Raw genomic sequence first — 27673 nt, 5'->3', positions numbered from 1 at the left:
TGCTTAGGGCTGATCCTGCGTTGAGCAGGGGGTTGGACTAGATGGCCTGTATGACCCCTTCCAACTCTATGATTCTATGATTCTATGCATTTCCAAGCAGGGTTCAATGTTTACTCAGATAGTTCTTTGTTTTAATATCAATGTTTAAGCCGGGGTGGCCAAACTGTGACTCTCCAGATGTCCATGGACTACAATTGCCATGAACCTGCTACCAGCATGGTGCTGGCAGGGGCTCATGGTAATTGCAGTCCTTGGACATCTGGAGAGCCAAAGTTTAGCCACCCTCGGTTTAAGTGATGCTGCTTTTTCCAACTTTGGAAAAGGTAAGAGTTTCCGCCATGGTTGCTGTCTTCCTCGAGGGCTTTAAGCATCATTTGATGCAACCAACTGACTCTTAATGCTCCTTACTTAAATTGTCAACAAACAAAAATCACTGCCTATCGGGTAGAATAAAATAGCATACTTAGATTGGCTAGCAAGGGTGACCTTATAAGGTGCATAAGAGGAAACAACTTCTTTTTTAGCAGAATGTGACTCATATACAAACAACTAGTAATTATACCAGAAGAAAAATTCTCAATTACCCTTTCGGTTGATGATGGAGCTAAGGAATAGAAAACCTGAACCATTTCAATTTCTTCATCATCAAACTTAAAGCTGTGCAACTCCCCAATGTCCATTACTTTTGGCTTCCTTGATGTTCAGCAATCCTGTTTTGGCACTTTCTGTTCCAACCTTCATCAGTAGTCATTACAAGTCTTCACTGATTTCTGCCAGTAAAGTGGTGTCATCTGCTCCTCTCAAGTTGTTAACGTTCCTTATAATTTTAATTCCCCCTTCATCTAAATCTAAGCATCCAAAAGCATAATGAATTGGGGATTTTAAAGGTAGTGTGGTTTTACTGTGTTATTATAAACACCCAAAAGCCTAAGAGAGCGGTGGTATATAAATCAAAGAATAAATAAATAAACAGCATGTTAGGATATTCCTGGATTTGGGGGCAGAGGAGCGGGAAGGGTGGTATTTTGGGGAGGGGGAGACCGGACGAAGCTGCCTGGGGCCGAGCCAGACCCTCGGCTCTTCCAGGGGGTCTTGTCTCCTCAGACTGGCCGCCGCTCTCTGGGTTCTCAGTCAGGGGTCTTTCCCACCCCCACGGCCAGATCCTGCTCCCTGCCCCTGCTGTGCCCATGCCCCTCACTGGCGGGCAGGAGAGCTGTGGGAGGGATCCTCCCGTTCAGTTTCAGTTCTCTGTAGGATCAGGAGGGGTCCCAATAAAGAGCTGAAGGGAACTCTCAGGGCCTAGTCTTTGAACCCACAGATTTCACAGCGGGGCTTGCAAGGGGGGAGGGGGAGGTGCCCGTGAGCCACAGCCCCTCCCCTCCCTCCTGACATCACCTCCACCTGATGATGCCACAAATAATGGTGTGATCTCATGAGTTTTCCCACAGCCCGTGGCAAGGGGAGGGCATTAGCTTTCGAGCTGAAATAAAAGGTGAGTGTTTTAACTCAGTAGTCCCCAAACTTTTTATCCTCGGGGACCGGTCAACGCTTGACAATTTTACTGAGGCCCGGGGAGGGGGTAGTCTTTTGCCACTTACAGGAAGGACTGATGAAAACACAACCTGTGCTCCCAGGCCCTTTCCCTTCCCCCCAGATCCACAGAGTCTTTCTTAATAGGTTCCATGCTCTGCTGGGCAGTATTACGTGTTCCTACATGGATAAGAAGGAAAGGGTAATGATCAGTGCGCTTGAGGAGCCTGTCCAGCCGTTCCGTCCCATCCTTAAAGCGTGCACCAGGGAGGCAGCAGGCCTCTCGAGACAACAAGTCAGGTCTACAGACTTCGGCCTCTACACCTCTTGGCAAGGAATCTTTATTTCCTGTTCTGCAGATTCTTTCTCCTGTTACTGGTTGATTTGATCTTACATTCCTTTAGGTCCAGCATAAAAATCTGAAGGGCAATATTCTTCTTCTTGGTGTTCTTGTTAAGAGCCAGCTTGGTGGTGTGGTTCAAAGCCGTGGCTTCTAATCTGGAGAGCCAGGCGTGACTCCCTGCTCCTCTGCATGCAGCTAGCTGGATGAGCTAGTCACAGTCCTGATTAGTCAGTTCTCACAAAGCACTTCTCTCAGAGCTCTCTCAGCATCACCTCACCCACAGGGGAAGAGAAGGCAACTATGAGCTGCTTTGAGACTCCATTGGGGAGAGAAACGTGGGGAATAAAAAGCAACTCTTCTTCTCCTTCTATTATTATTATTATTATTATTATTATTATTATTTTAAATCCACAGACAATTATTCTCGCCCCTTCTGTAGAATTTCCACATTAAGGACAAGAATCCCTGTCCCCTGCCCCCCCCACCCCCACCCCCTCTCTTTACCTGCTGGCGTGTCGTGTTGGGCTGGCCCCACCCCCGCCAGTCTCCTGAGGCTTCCCCCACTCTCCACAGGGTGGGAGCAGCCTCAGAGGACTGGCAGCGGCAGCCACGACCCCAGAGCAATGAGTGCACCTCAGTGTTCAGGCGCCACTGCCGCGGTCCTTCTACTGCCGAGGTCCCCGGGGGCAGGACTATGGACGTCATGTCCCTAGACTTCCCTTTCCATTAGATGTTCCACATCGCTCATAATAATCCCTTTTATGTGCTGCCCCTTCCTACAGCTCAGGGGAACTCACAGTATGCCAGGCATAAACTGATGTAAGATTGAATCAGCCTCTAGGGGGAGCAAACATGCCGAACGGAGGCAAAATCCTAAAGCAGCAGGCCAATCAAGAGAGGGAAACGAGGATGGAGTAAACTCCCCTGTCTCCTTGACTGTGTTTGGTTAGTTTGGAAAAAGTCCCTAAATGTCTCCATTGCAGGATGAGTTCCGTGTCTAGAAAGGACAAACTGCTCAAAAGGAGGAGCCTTGAGAACGATGCAAACACCTCGGGTGAGAAAACCGACCATCGGCAAGGCCGAAGCCTCCCTCACCAAGCCAGATCTCAAGAGCCAGCTGGCCGGAGGAATGCGGAGCACCTCCCGCCTCTGACCAAGCCGGCAGCGTCCTCCGAGGACCAGAAGCCGACACCGACGCCTCCTCTCATGCTGCCCCTCCTGCCGCAGCGCCGACTGCCCAAAACCACCGCTGGGACAAGCCAGGCAGATACGACCAAGGAGGCCACCCCATGGCCAAAGCTGCCTGTGACGGCCGTCAGGAACAGCACCACCGCCACCGCAGGGAGCAGGAGAGCCTCGCAAGCTCTGGGAATCTCTGCAGCGCTGCCAGGTACCGGCCGGGCCCAGGAGTCGCCAGCTGGTCTGGGGTGGTCTCAGGGCAGTTGCGTGCTTGGGCAGAGGCTGCCGAGAGCCAGCGTGGTGGTGCGGTCAAGGGCAGCGGCCTGTCATCTGGAGAAGCGGGTTTGATCCCCCGCTCCCCCTCCTCCTCCACATGCAGCCAGCTGGGTGACCTCGGGCTAGTCGCCTCCAAGCGCTCTCTCGGCCTCCCTTCCCTCACAGGCCCCCTGAGAGAAATCCTGATGGTGCTCAGAGACGATGGGAATCAGATGCAAGCCAGGAGGTCTCTTACTCTGGAGAAGACATCGGAGGTACAGTTGCAGAACCATTTCTTTCTCCGTTGATTTGTCTCGCTTGCCGGAGCTGACCCCCCACCGCTCGGCCTCCCTAAGTGCTGCCAAGTTCGAGCCTTAGGCATTAAAGCCCCCAAATAGAGAACTGTGACACACGTCCAGCCAGAGCGAAGAGAAACGGGAAAAGGTAAGAGCGGCAAAGAAAAAGGTTCAGCGGGGAAGAGGGATCATGCGGCTGGCTGGAGGGGGGGAGCCAGCTTGGTGGAGCGCGTAAGACCAGCGGCTTCTCATCGGGTGAGCTGGGACTGAGCTGAGTGACCTTGGACTAGTTGCAGCTCTGATAGTGCTGTTCTCACCGATCAGTCTCTCCCAGAGCTCTCTCAGCCCCACCTCCCTCACAGGGTGCCTGTTTTGGGGAGAAGAGGGGAAAGAGATTGGAAGCTGCTCTGACACTCCTTTGCGGAGAGAAAAGCAGCATATAAGAACCAACTCTTCTTCTTCATGGAGGGAAGAGCCCCAAAAAACAAAAGCCTTTCCCCAGCTGAATCTATTCTGAATTCAGCTGGAGCCCCAAAAGAACCCTAGGCTGAAGATATTTCTCAGTGGGCAGCATTGTATCAAAAAATATGGTCCCCGTCTCCTGTTTTTCTACATCTTTAAGCTTAATATGTGGATAAAAGAGTTGGTTCTTCTATGCCGCTTTTCTCTACCCGAAGGAGTCTCAAAGCAGCTTCCAGTCGCCTTCCCTTTCCACTCCCCACAACAGACACCCTGTGAGGGAGGGGAGGCTGAGAGAGCCCTGAGATTACTTAAGAAGAAGAAGAGTTGGTTCTTCTATGCCGCTTTTCTCTGCCCGAAGGAGTCTCAAAGCGGCTTCCAGTCGCCTTCCCTTTCCTCTCCCCACAACAGACACCCTGTGAGGGAGGTTGGGCTGAGAGAGCCCTGAGATTACTTAAGAAGAAGAAGAGTTGGTTCTTCTATGCCGCTTTTCTCTGCCCGAAGGAGTCTCAAAGCGGCTTCCAGTCGCCTTCCCTTTCCTCTACCCACAAGAGACACCCTGTGAGGGACATGAGGCTAAAAGAGCCCAAAGGAACACGAAGTCCACTGAGCCAATTAGTTGTGTCTCAACAGGGTCACCTGGCTAGGTCCGTCTGCTCAGATCTCAGCAGCTAAGCCGGGCTGGCCTTGGTGAGTCCTTGGGTGGGCGACCTCCACGGACATTCAGGGCCGCTAGACATAGGCCAGCAATGGTCAGCCACCTCTCTCCCCCTCTTGCCTTGGCAGACCCTGGCCCTGGGTTGGCTGTGCTTTCCACCAGGCAGAAATCTGGCTCTTTTAAGGCCTTTCCTTGACATTTTCATCTTCTTGCCTTTCTCCTGAACACTCTCAGGAGCTGAGGGTGTCCAGAGGCTGATTCGAACTGTGCTGTGCTCGATATACGGCTGAATGGTTTCCCTTTCTTCCCCTTCACCTCCAGGATCTGCAGGGCCGGGTTCCCATTCAGGATTGCATCGCATGGATCGAGTGCTACGGGCATGCGGCCGCTGGGGCCAATACAGAAGACCTGCTCCTGCTGATCGAGTTCCTCATCTCGGAGCTGCTGAGGCAGTTCCGTGCGGGCTACAAGGTACTGGGAAACATCCGGAGAGCCCAGCTGGATCTGGCCAGGGGTCCTCTAGTCCAGCATCCGGTCATACCCAGAGGGCAGCCGGTTCTTCTGGAGGGCCAACCACAAGGCAGAGAGGCCAAGACCTTCCCCTCTTGTGACCTCCTCACTCTGTGCTCCAGAGATTGACTGCTTCTGACTGTGGAGGTTCCCCCAGTCACCAGGGTTACTGGCCACTGATATACTTCTCCTTCCCGAATCTCTTGAATCCCCTGGAGAAAATGGCTGCTTCAAAAGGCAGATTCAGTGACATTCTGGCCCCTCCCCTGCAACATTCTGGCCCCTCCCCAGACTCCGCCCCCCAAATCTCCAGGAATTTCTCAACCTGGAGCTGGCAACCCTACCTTAACCCTTTCACATCATGCTGCGTTGCTAAGAATTCGGGTGCAAAAATAATGGGCCTTGTGGGTGTATTATTTCCCCAAACACACACGCAAAGGTGGCCCCATAATTGTTTCTGACTCCATGGGAAAAAGAAACTGTGGAATGATATACCTGGAAGGGGGCCTAAAGACCACCCAGTCCACCCCCCTGCAGTATGCAGGATGACCTACAGGATCCCCGAGCGATAATCCGGTAATCTGCTTCCGTTTCCCTCCCAGGAGGGAGAGCCCACACGTCTGGAGAAGCGAATTCCCCATGAGCAGCCTGCGTTGCTCAGAAGCTCCTCCCAACATCCGGCTGATATTCCCGCCTCCATCCTAGGGAAGCTCCGCCCACATTGCCATGATGTCCCTCCATCCCTTCCGAGGTGACCCGGAAGAGTCCTGCAGCGATGGCAGGGCAACGCTCTGGTCTTTGGGCAAAGACTGTGTGGTCCATTTGACTTCTACCCTAAAGCTTTCGTCCGAAAGCCAGAGTGTCACCTCACCACCACTGACCTCATGGCGTCACTTCCGGGTCACACCGGATGTGCCGTCCCCAACGGGATGAGGTCTCTTTGGGTAGTGACATAGATGCACTGCTGCAATATTGACCGGACCCCAGTCTTTTCTGGGTAAGGTCCCCCTCCTAGTCAGATCATTGGTGTTGGCCAGTGGGGCCTGGTGGCGAGGGACCCCCCTTCCACTGGAGGGTCTGGCCATTCTAGCTGAGATTGGTCTCCGTATAAACTCTGGGTCGTTCCCCTGGTGAAGACTTTCCTGGTGGTCCTGGAAGGGTTTCCCAAATTGCTGGGGGTTCATTTTGTATATCTATTTTTTCAGTTGTTAAACTTTTATCAGGTGATACGACCAGAAATGGTCATGCCAACCCCCCCCCCCACAAAAAAAATAAATAAATTTGGGAGTTTCTTGAAGCCTAAAGAATGTTTCAGGGGTTTCTCAATTGTAAAAAAGAGGGGAACGTCCCAGCCAGCTCCTGGGATTGCCTGCGTGAAGGACGCTGGGATTCCCGTCTCCCTCCAGCTGGGCGCCTCCCCCCAGCACCCACTCCTGGAAGGTGGTCTAACCTCTCTGCACCCTGCTTCTTTCTCCTCCGTCCAGAATCAACCACTTAAAACAGCATTCCTAAAATCTATCAACCTGATCAGCAGAGCCCTCCAGGGGAGCCGGAGGCAAGATTGCCCCCACAAATCTGAATTGCTCCAATGCATAATAGTAAGTCAAAGTGGAGGGGGAAAGCAGGGAGGGGGCTTCTGGGGGAGCGAGTCTCAAGCTTGGGACGTGCTTGGGGTGCGGCCTTGGGGTCCCGAGGCTGCCAGTGGAGGCTCCTGGGACCTCCGTTCCACTGGCCCGGACCCTCACAGACTTCTCTGCATCGTAGCGACTCAAGTGGAGTCCCCTGTGGAGTCCCCAAGTGGAGTCCCCTGCGGAAAGGGGCGGCCGTCGTCTGGCCAGGGCTGCCACCTCTGTGTGGAGAAATGGGAATGGGGCCTGCGGAGGGCGGGATCTGGGGAGTGGAGGGACTGGAGCGGAATCCCAGGCTTTGTCTGGCATCCTCTGAGGGAACCTTTCCAGAATTGTAGTCCATGGACATCTGGAGAGCCACAGTTGGGCCACCCCTGCCTAAAAGCATCACTTGGAAGTGACCCTCTGTCTGTGTGTTTTTCCACTGCAGGAAATGATCGAAGAAGAGCCCCAGGAGTCAGTGTGCTTCCCGATCCTCCACCTTGCTCTGACCACCATTGGCTCCCTTACGTATGTACCCAAGGTTTCCTCCTCCTTAGCTCTCCTGGCCAGGCTCCTGGTGCCTTGCAGCCGGAGAAATGCCAGGCATCCGTTGTGAAGAGAAGGGGGGAGGAACAACCCAAAGGAGACTAAGGAAAGGATGTCGTTTGAGGGCAGAAGAGCTTCAAGCCAGACACTTCCTGTGATGGCAGCCCTTGTCCACCCAAGTGAGAAGTATCAGGTGCCCTCCGAGGCTGGCGGGCAGAAGCAAGACCCAAACCATGACCATTTCTGCATAGAGGGGGACAATTCGTGCCACCTCCTGCTTGTAAAAGTGCGATTGTAAACCGCACACTTGACCGCTTGCTGATGGGAGACCCCTCCCGCATTATTCTGCCATCTCATCATGGCTTTTCCCTTCCCGACAAGGTGGCGGAGAAGCCGGAAGTGTGTCCAACCTGCAGGTTTCTTCCTGCTCCTCAGGTTGTCAATCATTGTAAGCCACCAATCCCCTCTCAGTGGTGGTTTTGGGGATTCAAACATTCCCTTCTTCTTCTTCTTCTTCTTCTTCTTCTTCTTCTTCTTCTTCTTCTTCTTCTTCTTCTTCAGAGTAGTTGCAAACAGTAGTTGCCTCTATGGCTGCCTCACATCAGCAGATCCTTCATGGATGCTCCTTGCTTGCTTCTGCAAAGCACGCTGACCTTCTCTTCCTCAAAAAGGAGGAAGTGGGTGGGGTAGCTCAGATTAAACAGAGCACATGGCTCAGAATTCCCTGCAACCTCACAGTGTTCATTAGATGTCACTAGTGAGCTGCTTACACTGCTGAACAACATCCCCACAGGGCTGACTTCCCCAAATTACTTGCTGATTGCCATTCCAACACAGTTCTCTTAGGGCTGTTTCCGCAGAGCAGTCCTGTCAGAGGACTCTCAGCCTCACCAACCTCCCAGGGTGTCTGTTGTGGGAGAGGAAGGGAAGGGTCCCACTTCGGGACTCCTTGGGTTCGTGGATATTTAAAATAATCTCTACTTCTTCTTCTTGTCTTTAACTGGGACCCCTCAGACTTGGCATCTGCTCTGCTGTTTGAGAATAAAACATTCAGAGCTGATCCTGTTGAATCGACTGTAGGGGGAAGGTGTGTGCATCCTTGGCGGGGTGGTGGGGTCCTAATGTTTCTCCACCCCCACCTCCACCACTGTCTGTTTTATTTGCAGTCTCCTGAAGCCTGTGCTGGACTGTGAGGTCAGATCCAACTTAGTGAGCAAGACCATCAAGAAGGTGTATTCTTTACCAGCTCTCAAAATGACCAAGCTGAAAGCAGGCAGCTCTACGTACCCAACGCAAACTCAGGTGCCTCCCCCTCCCTGTCCAGGGGTCAAAACTGAAAAACATGGTGTCTTGGCCAGGAACTAAGTTCAGATTCAGAGACAAGGCAGGTGGGATGGGACTCATCTCCTTGCAATTGGACACAAGGGATCGCCTGACCCATGCCTGTGGTTTCAGAGCACGGCCCCCCAGCGTGGTTTTTCCCCCTGGGAATTTGGTAGGTTGTGCAGACTTCTTAAAAAGTCGCTTCAGCAGCAACCTCCCCCTCAGCCCAAGATGCTGGTTGGCTTCTTCTTAGAGATGCCTAACCTCATTCCCTGCCTTTTTGTGCCTGGCTCCGCCCCCTGAGGCAGCCATGCTGTGGCTGAGCCCATATTCTTGGGGAAGGATTCCAGAGGTGCCCACGGGCTTAGGAAGGGCGAGGAGCCCTGCTTGATAGGGGGGCCGCGTCGGCCTGCAGTCGAACATCTGGATCTGAGACTTTGTTGCTGACAAAACGGCCTCAGTATTGCAGAAGAGAGAGTCACAGTCAAATCCAGTGTTGCCAATTTATGGATTGGGAATTTTGTATAGGTTTGGAGGTGGAGCCTGGGGGGGGCGGGGGTGAGGTTTTGGAAGGGGATCCCCAGGACTTTCCCCCTCTGGAGTTGGCAACCATCAGCAGAGGGTCACCACATTATCCTGGATTTTGTCCCTCAACTTTCTCCTGTCCTGCTGCATCTTCTTTCTACTGTTTTAGCTGCTGACTCGTGAAAACATGAGCAGAGCCCTCCTGGATCAGGCCAGTGGCCCATCCAGTCCAGCATCCTGGCTCACCCAGCGGCCCACCAGCTCCTCCGGGGGGAGGGCCAGCGGCAAGGACCAGGCCTGCGCCTGAGTTTGCCTCCTGACCCTGGGATTCAGAGGATTAGTGCCCCTGAATGGGGAGGATCCCTTTAGTCACAATAGCTCGCAGCCATTGACAGACTTCTCCTCCATGAATTGATCTCCTCCCCTTTGAAAGCTGCTTGTTCTTTTGGACATCATTGTTCCCCTCCTCGAATTTCACACCTCCCCCAAGCAAACATCCCAGCTGCTGTTTCTCGATTCTCCCACCCTCTCCCTGGAATGGCTGGCCCCAAGGGGGACTGTTTTTGCAACCTGGGGCCAATGGCCATTTGGCAGGAACTCATTCTCAGCCCAGTGGGACTGGTGGGAAAGGGCTCAGTCGAAGCTGCCAATCTGTCCCTGCACCCTTCTTCCCAATGCCAAGAACTCTCCCCTGACCAGGCCCCGAGGATCGGGGCCCCAGGGGGTGGCAAAGTGGACCCATCCCCTGCCCTCTCTCTGGAAAGAGGAACAGGGTCTTTCTCTCTGGTTTCTCAACGGTATCTACGTAGCCATCTTCTTGGACCCCACACATTGTTGCCTGGTTATTCTCCTTTTATTGTCCCCTCCCCTCTCCTTTTCTCTCTCCCTTTAGGGCTAGCAGAGAGTATGCCAGCCTCCAAGTGGGGCCTGGGGATCCCCCAGAATTGCACCACATCTCCAGACGGCAGAGATCAGTGCCCCTGGAGGAAAGGGCGGCTTTGGAGGGGGGACTGGGTGGCCTTGGACCCCACTGAGGTCCCTGTTCTCCCCACACTCCTCTTTCTGCAATGCCACCCGTTTGCTTTTTATAAACGCAGCCTCAGGAATGGCGGCCATTTGGCACGTGAGAGCTGTGTCCCGGAGGCTCACCCTTGGGCCTGTCCTGCTTGCAAACGCGTCTGGATATTCCACTGGAATAGAAGCCCTGCTTTCACCAGCCCTGGCCACGTCTGGCAGACTGACCTTCTCCGTGCCTTGGCTCATGCTAACGGCGTTGTCTTCTCTCCCTTTAGGACTTCTACGAGCAGACGATGAGCGCGTGCAATTCAGTGCTCACCAGCCTCCTGTCCGAGGTGCCCAACATGGATGGACTTCAAGAAATATTGATAGTGAGGGAACTAGTAACTCCTCTAAGGCCTAATAAAAGCATAGTATCCTAGAGTGGGAAGGGGCCACCCAGGCCATATAGTCCAAGCCCCTGCTTAATCCAGGATCGAACCGTAGAGTGGGAAGGGGCCGGACCAGCGTCTAGTCCAGCCCCCTGCTCAATGCAGGCCCAGCTTAAAGCCTCTATTCCATGGCATAGAGCAGGCATGCATGGCCTTTAGGGAGCTGCTTAGGTGGCCGACTTGGGATTTCCCTGGGCAGGGCCCAAGGAGAGGAGCATCCATCAAGGCCACCGCCCAAAGTGGCTGTTTTCTTGGGGTGAGCTCTTCTCTGCTCCCTGGAGGTCAGGAGAGAAACTCTAGATCAGCCTTTCTCTACTTTCTAACCATGGACAAAGCCCTGAAACATCCTTCGGGCTTCGACAAACCCCAGGAGGGGTGCGATCGTGCAGAATACGGTTGGGAAGCAGAGCTGTGGACACGCCCACTCGGGGGCCCACCCCTCCCCGCCCCCTCCGGGCCCATCACTGGCCGTTTTGGGAGGGGGGAGCAGACTGGCATGACCATCTGCGGTCATATCACTTGAGGAAATATGTGCACAAAACCCATCCCCTCCCACCCCTGCAGAAAACCCTTCCAGGGCTGTTCCAGGAAACCCGGGCTGAGGAAGCCTTCTCTAGGGGGGAGGCCGCTCAGGGGCCCCCGCAGCAAGGCCTGCCCACAGCGAAGAACAAACCAGCTCTCCAGTGGGGAGAGGACCAGCCCATCGAGAAAGGAAGACCACTCCATGGGAGGGGAGAGCTGGGCAGGGCGGGGACCTCCGAGGGGTACGATGCCGTGGAGCCCACGCCAAACACCCATTGTTTTTGCCAGGGGAATTCATCTCTGCTCTCTGGCGAGGAGCCATCCTTCCCCTTTAGACCCCCCGAATTCTCTCTGTGCGTCTTCAGGGTGCCACTGGGCTCAAACCTTGTCCTTTCCCAACGGGCCATTCTGGGAGTGGTCCTGGAACGGACACTTTGCTGGTTCTGGTTTTGCTCTCTGTCTCCAGTGTGCTCTTTCTTCACAGCACACCAACGGCTGGATGGAATCGGAGATGCCCCACGAGCGGGAAAGAGCCGTGAGGAGCACCAGCCATGTGCTGAAGTTTGCCGCCGAACACCTCGATTTTGACGTGAGCATCCTTGGGAGCGGAAGAGCCCGTCCCAAGGGGCACATCCCGTGACCGAAATGCCGGGCATCTTGTTGGATCCCCCGAAGCAGCTCCAGCAGGGCTCTCCTGATGTTCTTGTGGAGGCCACAGCCTCTGGGCTCTGTTGCGGGCCTGCCCCAGGAACTGGCGGCCCCGCGTGAGACAGGAGGCTGGACTAGAGGGACCCCCACTGGTTGTGCAAGACCTCTGAACAAACAAGCAGCGTCTCATGAAACCTCCTGACCTGACAGCAACGCTGTTGAGTGTTTCAGGGGCTGCTGCAGCAGTGATGCCTCCCAGTGCAAATGCAGCCCGTCAGCTGCAGGGGAAGAAGTGGGGGTCCAGGGTGTTTCCCCTTCGAGGGGGAAGTGGGGGGGGCGAGTCTTCTCTCTGGGCCAGTGAGGCAGCCTGGGGCCCTGCAGGAGGAAAGCACGGCAGGCTTCCTGGGGGCCCCTTCCCACCTCCCTCTCCCTTTCAGGTCTCGCAGGAGTTTTCCTTGCTTGGCCAGCTGGTGGCGGTGTTGGGCATGCGGACCATGGACAGCGTGAAGGAGATTGGCCTGCAGGCGGCCCAAGCGATGTACCACCTCCACCACCTGACCATGAGCCAAATGGGTGAGGGGCATGCTGGGAAATCTGAAAACCACCAGCTCAAAGCTCACCTTTATTTATTTGTTTACTGTTGAACTGCTGATTCCGTCCTCTCCTGACAGACTCGGGGGAGGGGGGGGGATCGCAGCACTATTAAAATGAGGACTCAGTAGTAGTACTCAGTAGAAGTACTCAGACTGTAAAGAAAGATTCCCTGATCTGTAGCCTGTACCTTTCTACCCATAGTTTAAATCTATGACTGTGGGTCCTATCCTCTGCCATCAACTGTTCCCTGCCCTCCTCCAAATGACAACCTTTGAGATACTTTAAGCGAGCCGTCCTGTCCCCTCTCCACCTCCTCTTCCCCAGACCTTTCCTCACTTGGCTTGGCCATCTCCTCTTCACCGTCTCCATTTTGTCCACGTCCTTTCTGGAGTGGGGCCTCCAGAACTGGACATGGGATTCCAGGAGCAGTCTAAGCAATGTGGGATGTACGGTGGGACTCGGACATCCTGCGATTTTGATGGGATGCCTCTTTTCATACAGCCCAAGGCTGCCTTTGCCTCCTTTACCGCCGCATCACCCTGTCTGCTCGCCTTTAGCTTCCCGTCCCCAAGTGCCCCAAGATCTCATTCACACACCCTGCTTCCCTGAAGTGTCTCTCCCACCCAGAGTGCTTGGCTCCCTTTTTGGGACCCAAAGGGAGAACTCTGCACTCCTCCGTTCTCACTGGCCCCCTTTCCAGCATGTTCCGATCTCACTGAATTCCATCTCTGCCTTCGGGGGTGTTCTTCACAACTGAATCCCAACCAAGTAAAGTCCCAAATCCCCAAATACCTGCTATTTATATCCCATTAGCCCCCTCCCCGAGGAAATAAATTGGCCTTTCAGGGCTTCCTAAACTTTTCTAAGGTAGGGTCTCCCCCCCCTCCTCAGGGCACCCACAGTGTGGAAACGGCAAGATATAATGCAAAAGCGGCAGTAGGGACCAGTGGCCCATTCTGCACACACTGGATAATGCACTTTCAGTGCGCTTTTGCAGCTGGATTCTTCGAAAGGGCATTGAAAGCGCATCATCTAGCGGATGACCACATGTGGTCCTTCGACTAATTGGAGGTGGCCCCGAGGGACACCTTCTCCCCCCCACCCACCCTTCCCCCCCCCCGGCCCTTTACATTACAACACACTTCGGGTGTCCTTGTCTCCCATCACTCCCAGATGGGACTATCTCGTTGCAGAGAAACAAGCTCAGGGTAACCATTGATTTGTCATTGTCATGTGTTAAGATTTCCATGACAAGAAAATGTTCCTTATGTTCATTGTTGTGGCGTGTCTGTATCTTATTTTGAAGGGATGTTTAAACATTACCATAGCGATCAGAGAGCGTTAGGGCAGTGGTTGAGAGTAGAGGAGTAAACTACCCCCCCCCCACCGGGCCTCAGTAAAAGGCGTTGAGTGGTCCCCGGTGAGTGGTCCCCGGCGTTGAGTGGTCCCCGGTGATAAAAAGGTTGGGGACCACTGATCTAGCGTGTGCAGATGGGGCCCAGGCGGGCTGCCTGAAGTGGGGAACAGCCGGCGGATGGGGAAGAAACTAACGCTGACTTTTCCCTCCCGAAACATTCTGATTAGTTAAGGAGATGGACAAGAGACCCAAGAACAAGAAGGGGAATATCGTGAAATGGGAGCGAGAAGACGTTTTCATTTCCGGCCCTTCCGTCTTTCATAACGACGCCTCTAAAGTGGCCCAGGTACTTCCCGAGACCGCCGAAGGTCAGAGTCCTCTGTCCTCTCGGGTGAACCCTTGGTTTGATGACTGTGGGGTGGTAGGAGGGTCTTTTTAGCCACCTTGGGCTTTAATGGGGCGGGGCTTTTATGGGGTATGATCATGTCATCCACCTTGAGTCCCAGGAGGAAGGCAGACTATACATTTAATAATACTAACAGAATCATCCTAAAAATAATCTCCCTCCCAGGCCTTTTCTTCTCCCGCCATCTTTCCAGTTGACTCCCATGGGTGTCCCCCTAAAACCACACTCCAGAAGGCCACGTGGCAGATTTCCCTTTGGGTTTGGAAACTTTCTGGGCTGCGTTTTTAGCAGGACACCCATGGGAAGCCATTCAAACTGAGCATGTCTGGGGAAAGTCCATCTCTGGAAGAGAGTGCTAGAGGAACTTCCCCCAGACATGCGCAGTTTGAATGTCCAGGTGAATTCTTTGAAGGTGCAGTTTGTGTAGCCAGCTTTTGGCCCCCCACAGGATTTCCAGAGCCCAAAATTCACAGGTAGTTTCCCGGCCTCTGCTTCGCCACCCTGGAATTCTTCTTTGTGGTCTCCCATCCACGTGTTAGCCAAAGCGGACCCTCTTGAGTTTCCGAGGTCTCATGAGACCAGGCTAGCCGCGGCCGGGAATAACAAAAGAGAAGCCCTTGTTGGATCAGGCCAGGGGACGAGTCAGTCCAACACTCGGGGTCTCACAGGGGCCAGAACCCAGGGGCTTTCGGGAGGTCCACCAGCAGGGCCAGAACTCCTGCCTACTATTACTATAGGAATTTTGGAGGTCATTCATTCCTAGGGACCTCCATGCTACAGCCCTGAAAAACCTTCAGATTTGGCTGTTCCAATCATTCCAGGAGCGTTGCCATGTTGTTCTGCTGTAGAAGAGGTCGATTCAAGTCCAGTAGTACCTTAGGAATGAACCAGATTTTCTGGGTCTATGGCGTGGCCAAACTGTGGCTCTCCAGATGTCCATGGACTGAAATTCCCGCGCAGGGGTTCATGGGAGTTGTAGTCCATGGACATCTGGAGAGCCAGTTTGGCCTTCCCTGGAGACTTCAAGAGTCACAGCTTATTGGATATGTGAGAGAGAGCCAGTTACTGGACCGGAATCTAAGATTCAGATCACATATTGAAGCTGCTATACTGGAGAGGCAACTATGTGAATCTGCCCCCCTTTATCTGTGGGTGGCTCCTGCAAAGGCCAGTGGGCCTCTGGCAAAATCCTCTCTTGTCCAGGACGGCTGGACAAAAGTTAGTTCCCCCTCAGGGTGCTGCAGGGCTCCTGCTTGGTCTCGTTGCTCTTGCAGTTTTCCTTCCCGCTCGGTGTCGCCATGAACAGCCGGGGTGAGCAGCAGGTCCAAGGAAAACCCTCTTTCTGCTTTCTCTCTGTGTCAGGCTTTCGGGGAGCACCTCAGCCCCGGTCAGCTCACAGAACTGGTTCTCAAAACCACCAGCAACCTGATTCACGGAGACAGACTCATCTCTCAGGCTGCATCAATGCTGCTGAGATCCTTCCTGGAAGAGTGCGGGACGGATGTGGAAGATGTGAGGAACAAGAGGAAATTGGGGGGGGGGGGAGCTTGTCTGGTAGTTGTGGACATGGGGGCAGAAAGGGGGGGCCTTGCCTCCTTCCCATATCAGCCCGGGAAGCTGCCCTGCGCTGAATTTGGAGACCCTATGAATAAGAAAGGTGAGTTATCGAGGAGGAGGAGGAGGAAGCGTTGGTTCTTATATGCCGCTTTTCTCTACACAAAGGGGTCTCAAAGCGGCTTCCACTCGCCTTTCCTTTCCTCTCCCCACAACAGACTCCCTGTGAGGGAGGCGAGGCTGAGAGAGCCCCGATATTACTGCTCCGTTTGAACCGCTGTATCAGTAAAGAAGAGCTGGATTTCTGAAACCCGCTTTTCACTACTCAAAGGAGTCCGAAAGTGGCTTACAAATACCTTTTCCTCCCTCTCCCCACCCCAGAGGTAGGTGGGGCTGAGAGAGCTCTAAGGGAAACTGCTGTGCGAGAACAGCCCCAAAAGAACTGGGACTAGCCCAAGGTCCCCCAGATAGCTGCATGTGGAGGCGTGGATTCTAATAGGCTCCTCCAGATTGCAGTCCGCCACTCTCAGCCACGCTGGCTCTCTCAGGGAGCACAGTCCACAAATGCCTACCCATAAATAGGAGAATAGATGTCCTTGAAGGGGCCGCTAGGTTTTTGCAGGTTCCAGACGGTCTCTCTGGCCCCAAGCAATGGATCTTCCGACTCTAACTGAAAACTGGCTGGTGGCAAGGCAGGGGTGAGAGGGCAGGCAGGTTGTTGCCTTCATGGTCCCCTTTCCGTCCTGCAGCTGCCCTTGACTGTCAGGGAGATATACAGCCGCCTCCCCAACATCCGGGATGCCTTCACCAAGCAGGAGGCCAAGAGGGCCATCTGCTCCCTGGCGTGCAGGCGTGTCGGCGGAGTGGTGGACTGCCTGCTGGAAGTCTCCGTGGGCTGTGATGGGTAGGTGGGGCAGCTGTTGAGGGTGGGTTGTGGGGAGGTTTGGGTGATGTTTGGGGAGAAACACAGCAGAGCAGGGCTCCCCAATGCGGTGCCCACGCCCTGATCTTTGGCCTGACACCTGCCAAGTGCTTTCGGGAAGCGGGCGGGGCTAGAGGGGGCTTCCCTGAGGGGCCGTGGGAGGTCCAGTCGGCTTGGCAGGGTGGGTGGGGAGATGGGGCTTTGGCGGCAGCTGCCCCCCTGACCCAGAGATCTCACCATGGGACGGAAGGCCTGCAGTTGGGGCCGCCAGTGGGAGTGTGAGCCAAAGCCTGAGTTTCCTTTCTTGCTCTGTTTTTAAAACCGCAGCAATGCCAAGGAGGTGTGGAAAGCCCTGGTTTCCGATCCCTATTCCAACACCAGGCTCCTGAGGCCGCTGCTGAAACGCCTGCAGGGCGAAGACCCCCGCTCGGAAAACTCTGGGAGGCGCAACAGCAAGTCCCTCCTGCCTCTGGCGGTACAAAGCCCCACCAGGACTGCTCTGGGTCCCTTTGGGCCGCCAGCTCCGGGTTGGGAAGAGCCTGGCCATCCAGGGCCGGGGAGGCTGGGCAGGAAATGTTTTGGAGGTGGGAGGAGGGATCTCAGAGGGGGGGACAGAATTCCCACACCACAGGAAAAGCTGTGTCTAAAACAGGACAGTTTGAGAAGCCGTAAGCCCACTTGCTTGCCGTCTTTTTCTTCATTGCCTTTTCCTTGCGGTGACATGCAAAACGGTCGTTTCTGCCAGGCCGCTTCCATCAGTTGAGCAGAAAAGCGCTTTGCAGTATTTTACGAGTAACAGGGGGCTTATAAGTCATGATTCTAGTGTAAAAATGCATTCATCATACCATCTCCCTGGTTGTTATGATTGTTGTTGCTTGTGATTCTTGTTCAGCTAAGTTATCTGTAATCTTTGCTGCCTTTAAAGGTGCTGTTGGACTCAACTTTTGTTGTGCTACTTCAGACTGACACGGCTACGCACTTGAATGAATATGAATCCATAAGTATTAAAGAGTCCATTTCGTTTTGTACAAGACATTTTGACACTTAGGGGCTTTTTGCACGCCTTCAAAATAGCACAATGGTTGCCAATTGAAAACGCTACTGATTTGCTGTTTTGCACAACGTCGTCGACAATCTGCCACACACCTGAAACCAATCTGCAAAAAGCGCTTCCTTGTAACGCTTTCAGGGAAATCCCCAAAAGTGGATTCACCCTCCGGAAAGCGATACACTCCTGCAACCAATCTGCAACACTAGCGAAAAAGACCTGTGCGTTAACATTGTTGCGGTTTCTACAAAGTCCCTCCCCCTGGCTCTCTTCTCTGATCTTCCGGCGAAGCGATCGCCATTTTTTTTTCTCTGAGCGAGCGGGGATAAACGCACCAGCGAGCCTCTTTCTGTTTAGAGGCTTCCCTGGCTTCAGTCCCTCCCCTTTAGTCACTAAGCACAAACCACAGAAAAGCCCGTTTGCTGATGTATTTTCCCTTTATTTTTTACACATTCATTCAGCCGAAAATCGGGCCCGTGAGAGGGGGGGGGGATTTTTTTTTTCACTCGGAGGGAGCGTGGCAACGATCAAACGATCAAACGACAGCTCAAACACACTAGGCAGCTGGATGGGTCTCTCCGTTGCAACGAATCTACACAGATTCGTTGCAATGGGTCTGTTTTTTTTTTAAAAAAACCTTTCTTAAAGGGAAAGGGGCTGTTTGGGAGCATGCTAACGGCTGCCCATTGGCTGCTTGACGGCCAGGGGCGGGACGAGCTTGGCAATAGCGCTTCCTTTCTAGCGATTTCTGCCGAGACCGGAAGCCTGTGGGAAACGCTACAAAACGCAACTGGATTCCACTACAAAGGCAGGTATGCATAACGACGAATTCCACTATTTTAAATGGCGATTTTTCATTCAGTGACCAATTTGCTACAAAGATCCCGGTGCGTAAAGCCCCTTACTGTTATCTGTAAGTCAATGAACTCTTAAAGATTCTCAAAATTCTAAGAGGACGTTGTTCTCTTAACTGGAAAAAAGAGGCAAGCATCCATCCAGAAAAATAATTGATGCTGCAAAATCGATAAAGGCTTCCCAAGTGAAGGTGACATCAGCAGCCAAGGAGAATTGTTACCCGTAAGCCTTTGTTCCTGGAAATTGTAAAAAGAAATTTGCTTCGACCATAGCTGCTGAAAGCTTTTTGGCAGAAACCATTGTTTTGGGTGTCGCTACAGCCAAAACCAAATTCAGAAAAAGAGAGCAAGTTTGTTGATTGCATCTAAAATTGTCCTGTTTTAGACGCAGGTTTTCCCCTCCTGAGTCTTCTGCCTTGTAGTTGTGGTGGAGGGATGGTGCCTAATGCCAGACCTGCAGAGTAGCCCTTGTCTCCGGGGGAACTGGTCTCTGTGGTCTGGAACTCAGCCCCTGGTCTCTGCGCAGGGTCCGCAGGAGGGGCTGCCTGGCAGGTTCTCTGGTTCTTGGTTGCCTCTATTGAATCCATTCCTCCTTCTCCTCCCCCCAGGCCACCAATGCCTTGCGCTGGATCCTGACCCTGCCCAACGCGGCTGAAGTTGTCCGGGAAAAATTCCCACACCTGCTGATAGCGCTGGTGACTCAAATCAGTTACTCCCTGGGATCGAGCAGGAAAGGATCCAGGAGGTCCAATTATTCTGAGGCCTCAGAACCATCCGGAGTAGTGAGGTAAGAAGCCAAGATCGGAGATGGGCCCGGTTCTGCTCTCCCATGAGACAGGGACGGATCTCACCTGTCCTTCAGCTACAAGCTACTCGCTTCCCCCCACAATGGCAGCTTACGTCTTTTCCCCTCCTCCATTTTATCCTCACAACAACCCTATGAGGTAGGCTAGGTGGAGAGCATGCGATGGGCCCATGGACATCCACTGAGATTTCACAACATGGGATTCAGACTTTGTCCTCCTGGATCCTGTCTGCGCCGGAGGAGTGAAGTAGCACGTGTATTTTAGGAATGTCCTGGTCTTTTCCAAACACTCTGCCCGTGTCCTCATTGGCTCCTGCTCCTTTGAGCACACTTGCTCCCAATTGCTTTGGGAAGAAAACTATTAGTCAGTTAGACTGTTAGGACCATCTCTCTCCTCTCTTCTTCACAAAGCTGCTTCTTTTCTCAATAAGCTATTTATTCTTCCAGCAGCCAGGGCATCTATAAACTCTGCCAACAGAAAGGATGACCACAAAAGGTCTGCAGAGGAAGGCAATGGCCACCCACCTCTGCCTTCCATTGGTCTTGGAAGCCCCTTCCGGGGGTCCCCATCAGTCACTTGCCCTTGGAGGGCTCTGAGGTGTGTCTGTGCCCTCCACAGTGGCCATACCCCTGATTTGGCCAGGCCAGGCAAAGCTAGGCTAGCAGCAAAACCCAAGCAATAGACATGCAAAGTGTGGCTCTCCAGATGGCCATAGACAAAATGGCCAGATGGACTTGGACTACAGTTCCCATGAGCGCCTGCCAGCAGGGGCCACCCCTGTCCTTAGAGGCGGTCCGGCTGGGCAAAACGGCTTCTGGGGACACCTTCTCCTTTGCTCCGTTCAGCTCTGGCGTCCAGGCCCTGAAGAACCTCATCGCATGCATGGGCTTCTGCAGGGTGTACAACATACTGACGATACAAGGCACCTGGGACAAACTGCAGCAGCCGGGTACTTTCTTCGAAGGGGTTTTTGACCTCGTCAGGTAAGAAGAGGCAGGCCAAGAGGGATGGGCCGGCCGGCCAGAAGGAGCCAGCTGCCTCACTAGAGAGCCTTTGGCGGTGGAGCAGAGAATTGGTGGGATTGGGGGCAGGGGGGACCTGAGTGGAGGAGAGGGCGAGGGAGTCCTCCCTCCCTAGCAGCCCTTTTCTCTAGGGGGACAGATCTCCGTCCCCTGGAGAGGAGCTGTGGAACGGGGGAGCCCCAGCTCCTACCTGGGGTCTGGCATCCCCGTTGTCCATTAGATGCTGCTTCCTAAAAGACAGCACTTTCGGTGGGGCTCACTCTGCAGCCTCCTGAGACAGATTGGGGGATGCCGCATGCGCTGCAGCCGCCACAGGGGTAGCAGGGCCCAGCCGTTCCTGACTTTGAACCTTCGGAGTCGCTGACCCTTTGGGGATTTTGTGTTTTCCCCACACAGGGAGCTGTTCAAGTTCACCAAAGCGCACATGGTGATGACCTTCAAACTGGCCAACGCATATTTGTACCATCACGAGCTGAAGGAGAGGACAGTTGGAATGGCTTTTTTCACCGAGGTGAGCCCTGGATGACCGCGACACATGCAGACACTTGTGCTGGGTCAATCCGTGGATCGTGGCCTACTGGACTCTTGACCTCCTTGAACCCGTTCCCAGCCAGGCAGGACCACAAGGAGCTCTCCCTGGGGGCACCAAGACTCTGTCCCATTCCCGGCTCTCTTGCTGTTTCTCATCCGGGGTGTGTGGCGTAGCCAGCAGACCTGGGGGCTGTCTGGCAGCCAGGCCAGGGGCGTGGGCAGGTGGTTGGCCCTTTCCTGGCTCTGCATCCTGACCCCTCGTGTTCCTGGGAGGAACTGCCCCCCAACCCCTTGGAGGCCTCCCCTCCAGAGACTGGCCAGGGCATTGGCTTGTCTCCGGAGATCGGATGGGATCGGGCTTGCTGGAGCTCCCTTCCCGGCGGTGGGGAGGGTGAGGGTTGTCGGGAGGATTGCCCAGAGATCCCTGGAGACCGGGGGGCAGAGGCTGGGGGGGTGCTGCTGGGGGGAGAGTGTCCTGCCACCCCGTCGACCTTCCAGAGCTGCCCATTTCACCAGGGGAATGGGTCTCTGTGGCCTGGAGGGAAAGCAGGAGATCTCCCGCCCCCCCCCAGGAGGTGGAGGACTTCGGGGGTCGCTGAGGTCATTCCAAGGTCTGGGGCAAGGACCACGACGGTTTCCACGTGAGGAGGCCTACCTTGTCTGAGCCTCCCCTTGGATTTCCTTGGGAGGCTGAGAGTCGACTCTCGCCTCTCCGCATCTGAGCTTTTCTCCCCTCCTTTCCCAGGCTGGAATTCAAGAGTCCCACGGAGGCAGCCTCCCATCATGCTCTGCTCCCTTCCCCTTTCCCCCAAAATGTGTTTTTTACAACATGGAACAAAAACCAAAAGGGGGGGACCCGGAAGTGGAACCCTAAAAACCCAACGGGCGACAGTTAGGACCTTCAAGGGTGTAAGGACTTTCATATTACTTTTATTGTGCACAATTTGTTTTACAAAGCCAAGGAACTAAAAACATCTATGCAGCGCAAAGGCTCTTGCAAAACAGTGTGCTGTGCATTCTATGAAACACTGGAACGACCAAGGCACTCTAGGGGCCGATGTGCTCTAAGGGCCGAAGCGCTAGGAGGGCCGATCTGCTCGAAGGGCTGGAGTGCCTCGGACGGGGGGGGGGGGCCTGGAAAGACCCCTCCTCTCCAGGCAGCACAGTTCTGTTCCCCCAGCTTTGATGGGCAGACTCCATGGCCTTGTCCCCCAAAGCACCCCCCATCCCCAGCCGTTTCCTCCCCCGTGGCAGGCAGCTGGAAGCCCTGTGGGCTGTTTCCTGGGCCTTCTCTCCCCTCGCCATTGTCGTCCCCCAAGCACTGCAGACACACAGTGCAACATCTGTCGTGAGCTTTCTAAGTGACCTCGCAATCCCGTGCATTTGACCATTGGGAGGATTGTTTTAATGAGCCGTGCTTTCCTGTTGTGACCTGTTGTCAAGTGCCCCGAGCCAGTATCGTGGAGGGGCCGTGATCTCAGTCCAAGGAGCCCACGTAATCCATAGAGAGTCCACCTCCTAAAGGGGAACGGATCTTCCTCTGTGGCCTGGGCATCAGGAGGGAGGTGGTCCTGTTTGCCCTTGCTCACGACGGGGGTTTTGTGCCTCAGCTCCTGTTCCACAGAGACATCGGACTGAGGTTTGTGAAGCAGGACATCCTGGACGTCCTCAGAGGGTGGATGGCACAACCGTGTCCACAAATGCAGCTGTTCGGTATCCGAGGCCTGGGACACCTGCTGCAACACAACCTGGAAGTAAGAGGATGCCCGCGGGCAGCGGTCCCATAGGATGGCCAGCTCTGGATCGAGAAGAGCCTGGAGCTCTGGGGGGTGGAGCCTGGGGAGGAACAGATTTGGGAAAGGACTTCCTTGGGAAAGACTCCTTTGCGCAGAGAGAGAGAGAGAGATGAAAAGGTGGGATTTGCTGCCAGAGGACGTTGGGATGGCCAAGGAACAGGCAGCTTGAAAAGGGGATTAGACCAATGAACGGAGGACAAGTCTCTCACTGGCTACTAGCCATGGGGACTGAGGGGAACCTCCACATCCAGAGACAGTCCACCTCTGAATCCCAGAGCCAGGAGGCAACCTTAGAGGAAGGCCTCAGGCTCTACTCCCTGTTGCTGGTCATCCTGAAGAACTGGTTGGCCCCTGTGTGAGACCGGATGGTGTGATAGAAGATAGAGACAGAGTTCAACGAGATCTGAACACAATGGGGAAATGGGCAAATGAGAACAAGATGCAATTTAATAAAGATAAGTGTAAAGTCCTGCATCTGGGTCAGAAAAATGCAAAGCATGCCTACTGGATGGGGGATACGCTTCTAGGTAACACTGTGTGTGAACGAGACCTTAGAGTACTTGTGGATTGTAAACTAAACATGAGCAGGCAGTGTGATGCAGCGGTAAAAAAGGCAAATGCCATTTTGGGCTGTATCAACAGGGGCATCACATCAACATCACTAGATGTCATAGTCCCATTGTATACGGCACTGGTCAGACCACACCTGGAGTACTGTGTGCAGTTCTGGAGGCCTCGCTTCAAGAAGGACGTAGATAAAATTGAAAGGGTACAGAGTAGAGCGACGAGGATGATCTGGGGCCAAGGGACCAAGCCCTATGAAGATAGGTTGAGGGACTTGGGAATGTTCAGCCTGGAGAAAAGGAGGTTGAGAGGGGACATGATAGCCCTCTTTAAGTATTTGAAAGGTTGCCACTTGGAGGAGGGCAGCATGCTGTTTCTGCTGGCTGCAGAGGAGAGGACATGCAGTAATGCGTTTAAACCTCAAGTACAACGATATAGGCTAGGTATCAGGAAAAAGGTTTTCACAGTCAGAGTAGTTCAGCAGTGGAATAGGCTGCCTAAGGAGGTGGTGAGCTCCCCCTCACTGGCAGTCTTCAAGCAAAGGCTGGATACACACTTTTCTTGGGTGCTTTAGGATGCTTAGGACTGATCCTGCGTTGAGCAGGGGGTTGGACTAGATGGCCTGTATGGCCCCTTCCAACTCTTCTATGATTCTATGATAGACGATCCAGCAGGGCTCTTCCGATGCTCTCAGGAAGGCCTCGCCCTCTCTGCCCTGTTCTTGGCCCTCCAGGGGGACTGTGCTGGGCTAGATGGGCCACTGGTCTGACCCAGCAGCGCCCTTCTTAGGTTTTTAGGAAGGCCTCGGGCCCTATGCCCTGTGGTTGGCTGCCCAAGCTCTTCCCTAACAAAGTGCCCTCCCCAAAGCTCCGGGAATTTCCCAGCCTGGGACTGGACAACCTTGCCTGGAAGGAAGGAAGAATTCCCGCCAGCTGATTGAAAGGAGGTCTCTCTGAGCTCACCATCAGCTGCATCCCTCCCTTGGTCACGCGCGCTCTCTTTGGACCGCGAGGGGGAACATTCTGTCAGGAGAGAAAAGTCAGAGGCAGAATGAGTCCTGCTCTCGGTTGGCGGCACAGGCCATGTGCCTGCGCAGGGAGCCCGGAAGAAAGGTCTGAGCGTGTCTCACCCTCGGTGTGGCCACCTGGTCTCATCCCTCATTTCCTCCCTTCAGGACGAGTCTCTGGAGGCCCTCCTGACTCCTCTCACGACTAGCGCTGTCAGCATGGACAAAAGGATAGTGAAGGAGACCATCAAAACCCTGCAGTCGGTGTTCGATAGAATCGAAATGAAAAAATACACCTCCCTTTGCGTCCAACTGATCCAAACAATGCTCCAGTATTTCCATGATGTAAGGCAGCAAGCAGGCAAGACCGTACCGTTGCCACCTCCGTACCGTTGTCCTATTGTATAAAAACCAACTCTTCTTGTTCTTCGCTCTTTCCTTCGGCCCCAAATTCATCCCCAGAGATTGTCAGCAGCCTGATGCGCTGAATTGAGGGGTCCCAAGAAGGAAGGGTGCATTTGCTCCAAAGCATTAGATGGCCACTTGATTGATTTAGCCACCACCTCCCCCTCCCCTCCCATCAAGGCCCCCGGAATTTGGGATTGACTGACTGGGTTCCCATTCGTTTTAGGAGGATGACGAATTGAGAAGAATCTCCAAGGAGCTCGTTGAGACTTTAATGAATGGGGTGGCCGTGTCAGATGGCAACTGACACTCCGTCAAGGAGGTAATCTTCCGTAGCCAGGTGCCCCTGCTGATCCAGCTAGCAGATCCTGTCACCAGAGACGTGAGCAGGGGGACAGAAAGCCATTTTGGGACGGTCTGTGTGCTTGGTCTGTTTAGCCTGGAGAGAAGACGATTACCACCTTCTAGTACCAGAATCAATGGGATGAAATGAATTCAAAAGCCTGTTCCACTGAGGAACCGCTCTCACTGTCAGGAACTTCTTCCGGATGTTTGGACGGAATTTCTTTTGAATTTATTTCATCCCATTGGTTCTGGTCTGCAACCCTGGATTTCCTCAGAGGTCTCCCATCCATGGACTAACCGGTCTGCTGCAGGCGTACGATCTGATATCTTTTAAAATTTTCATGGGCTGTGTAAACTGCATGTCTGCAAAGAGGACGGTCTGTAAGGGCTACACTTTTCTCTGGCAGGTGGGAGGAGACAGATTCACCTGAACGGCGAATTCCTTGCACGAGTGCCAGAGGCAGACCTTTTGCCCTCGGAGGTCATCGTCTCCGTTTTTATACCGTTTTCAAAGAAAGTGAGTGTTCCATTTTTGGTACCTTTTGTCTAGCAAGAATTCCTGGATCAAACTGCCAATAAAAAATCAGTTTCTGCAGACATTAAATATCCGCATGTCAGAGAATGCAGCATTTGCCCATCTAAGGCAGCCTTTCTCAACTTTTTTAACATTGAGAAATACCTGAAATATTCCTCAGGTTTCGAGAAACCCCAGAAGTGGCACAATGATACAGAAGATGGTTGGGTAGGATAACTGTGTATAGTTTGGTGTAGTGGTTAGGAGTGCGGAGTTCTAATCTGGCATGCCAGGTTCGATTCTGCACTCCCGAACATGCAGCCAGCTGGGTGACCTTGGGCACTGATTAATCTGTTCTGACCGAGCAGTGATACCAGTGCTCTCTCAGCCTCACCCACTTTACAGGGTGTCTGTTGACCTCTTCTTAGGGGTGCCAGCTTCCAACTGAGTCACTAAACCCACACCAAACCATGAGCTTGCACCCATTGTATTACAGAATGTAACGGGCTTTACTACTAGTATATATGTTGTTGTCGTTATTAGTTGCGAAGTCGTGTCTGATCCATCGCAATCCCATGGACAATGATCCTCCAGGTCTTCCTGTCCTCTACCATTCCTTGGAGTCCATTTAAGCTCGCACTGACTGCTTCAGTGACTCCATCCAGCCACCTCATTCTCTGTCGTCCCCTTCTTCTTTTGCCCTCAATCGCTCCCAGCATTAGGTTCTTCTCCAGGGAGTCCTTCCTTCTCATGAGGTGGCCAAAGTATTGGAGTTTCATTTTCAGAATCTGGACTTCTAAGGAGCAGTCAGGGCTGATCTCCTCTAGGAGTGACCGGTTTGTTAGCCTTGCAGTCCAAGGGACTCGCAGGAGTCTTCTCCAGCACCAGAGTTCAAAAGCCTCAATTCTTTGACGCTTTTGCCTTCCTTATGGACCAACTTTCATAGCCACACATTGCAACTGGGAAGACCATAGCCTTGACTAGACGCACTTTTGTTGGCAGGGTGATGTCTCTGCTTTTTAGGATGCTGTCTAGATTTGCCATAGCTTTTCTCTCCAGGAGCAAGCGTCTTTTAATTTCTTTGCTGCAGTCCCCATCTTCAGTGATCTTGGAGCCCAGGAAAATAAAATCTGTCACTACCTCAATTTCTTCCCCATCTATGTGCCAGGAATTGAGAGGGCCGGATGCCATGATCTTTATTTTCTTGATGTTGAGTTTCATGCTTAAGTGTGTGTGTGTATTAAATAATACGCAAATCTCATATAGATGACATGTCTCTAGAAGCACATGAGAATATTTCCTGTGTGTGCACAGACAGAGAAATAAGTAGTATATTTCCAATGAGAGTACACCAGGTGCAAAACACTATGCAAAACCTGTGCTTATGTTTATCATCAAATGTAATAATCTTCATTTGTTGCAGTACTTTTCACCTTGGCAGCACCTTCTAGGTAAGCATTTCTTCATATGCAAAGTGGCCCTTAGGCTATTTGAATGAAAGCAAGGGTCAACTGTAGAGGGGTAAATGACCAGATTTCTCCTTGTCTCGGCAGGATGAATTTGTTTCCGCATTCCGACAGGCTGACCGGAGGAAGAATGCGATGTCAATCACCAATTCTGCAATGCAAGTCCGGTTCCAGCTCGGCACAGATGTCATTGAGGACTTGACTATTTTATATGGGGGCATTGACTGTACCACAGTGAGTGCCCCAAACACCTCTTGGAAGCTACGAGGAAGGTACAAGCACCCTCTGCGAATCCTGTCCAAATGACCCTTTTTATTAAAGAGAGCCAGTTTGGTGTAGTGGTTAGGAGTGTGAACTTCTAATCTGGCAAGCCGGGTTTGAATCTGCGCTCCCCCACATGCAGCCAGCTGGGTGACCTTGGGCTCCCCACAGCACTGATAAAACTGTTCTTACCGAGCAGGAATATCAGGGCTCTCTCAGCCTCACCCACCCCACAGGGTGTCTGTTGTGGGGAGAGGAAAGGGAAGGCGACTGGAAGCTGCTTTGTGACTCCTTCGGGTAGAGAAAAGCGGCATATAAGAACCAACTCTTCTTCTTCTTCTTCTTCTTCTTCTTCTTCTTCTTCTTCTTC

At 53.3% G+C, this 27673-nt stretch overlaps 2 protein-coding genes across 2 annotated transcripts in view; both read left to right on the top strand.

Annotated features, from left to right (window-relative positions):
- The first annotated feature begins 4811 nt into the window (after nucleotides 1-4811).
- On the top strand, nucleotides 4812-27231 carry LOC143830982 (maestro heat-like repeat-containing protein family member 7). Its single transcript, XM_077324199.1, has 20 exons — nucleotides 4812-4868; nucleotides 5042-5191; nucleotides 6715-6828; nucleotides 7289-7368; nucleotides 8553-8688; nucleotides 10527-10622; nucleotides 11689-11793; nucleotides 12290-12425; nucleotides 14031-14149; nucleotides 15572-15721; nucleotides 16513-16667; nucleotides 17013-17160; nucleotides 19196-19374; nucleotides 20239-20376; nucleotides 20812-20926; nucleotides 22557-22700; nucleotides 24481-24657; nucleotides 24944-25039; nucleotides 25470-25579; nucleotides 27130-27231. Exons 1-18 carry the CDS (start codon nucleotides 4812-4814, stop codon nucleotides 25022-25024), a joined length of 2280 nt encoding a protein of 759 aa, XP_077180314.1. The 3' UTR covers nucleotides 25025-25039; nucleotides 25470-25579; nucleotides 27130-27231.
- The window catches only part of LOC143830980 (aldehyde oxidase 2-like), a 42761-nt gene continuing 40872 nt past the window's right edge, over nucleotides 25785-27673 (top strand). Inside the window, exons 1-2 of the mRNA XM_077324198.1 lie at nucleotides 25785-25799; nucleotides 27130-27314. Of these exons, the coding sequence (XP_077180313.1) occupies nucleotides 25785-25799; nucleotides 27130-27314 (200 nt within the window). The remainder of the gene's footprint in view (nucleotides 25800-27129; nucleotides 27315-27673) is intronic.

Source organism: Paroedura picta, chromosome 2, assembly GCF_049243985.1.
Source record: "Paroedura picta isolate Pp20150507F chromosome 2, Ppicta_v3.0, whole genome shotgun sequence".
NCBI lineage: Eukaryota > Metazoa > Chordata > Lepidosauria > Squamata > Gekkonidae > Paroedura > Paroedura picta.
This window is presented reverse-complemented; position numbering and strand designations above follow the sequence as displayed.

Excerpts from the sequence above, each read along its gene's own strand:
- LOC143830982 (XM_077324199.1), top strand. The coding sequence starts at position 4,812 with ATGGTCAGCCACCTCTCTCCCCCTCTTGCCTTGGCAGACCCTGGCCCT. Across the intron at positions 6,829-7,288 it reads AATTGCTCCAATGCATAATA|GAAATGATCGAAGAAGAGCC; the intron begins GTAAGTCAAAGT and ends TTTCCACTGCAG. Across the intron at positions 22,701-24,480 it reads TGCTGCAACACAACCTGGAA|GACGAGTCTCTGGAGGCCCT; the intron begins GTAAGAGGATGC and ends TCCTCCCTTCAG.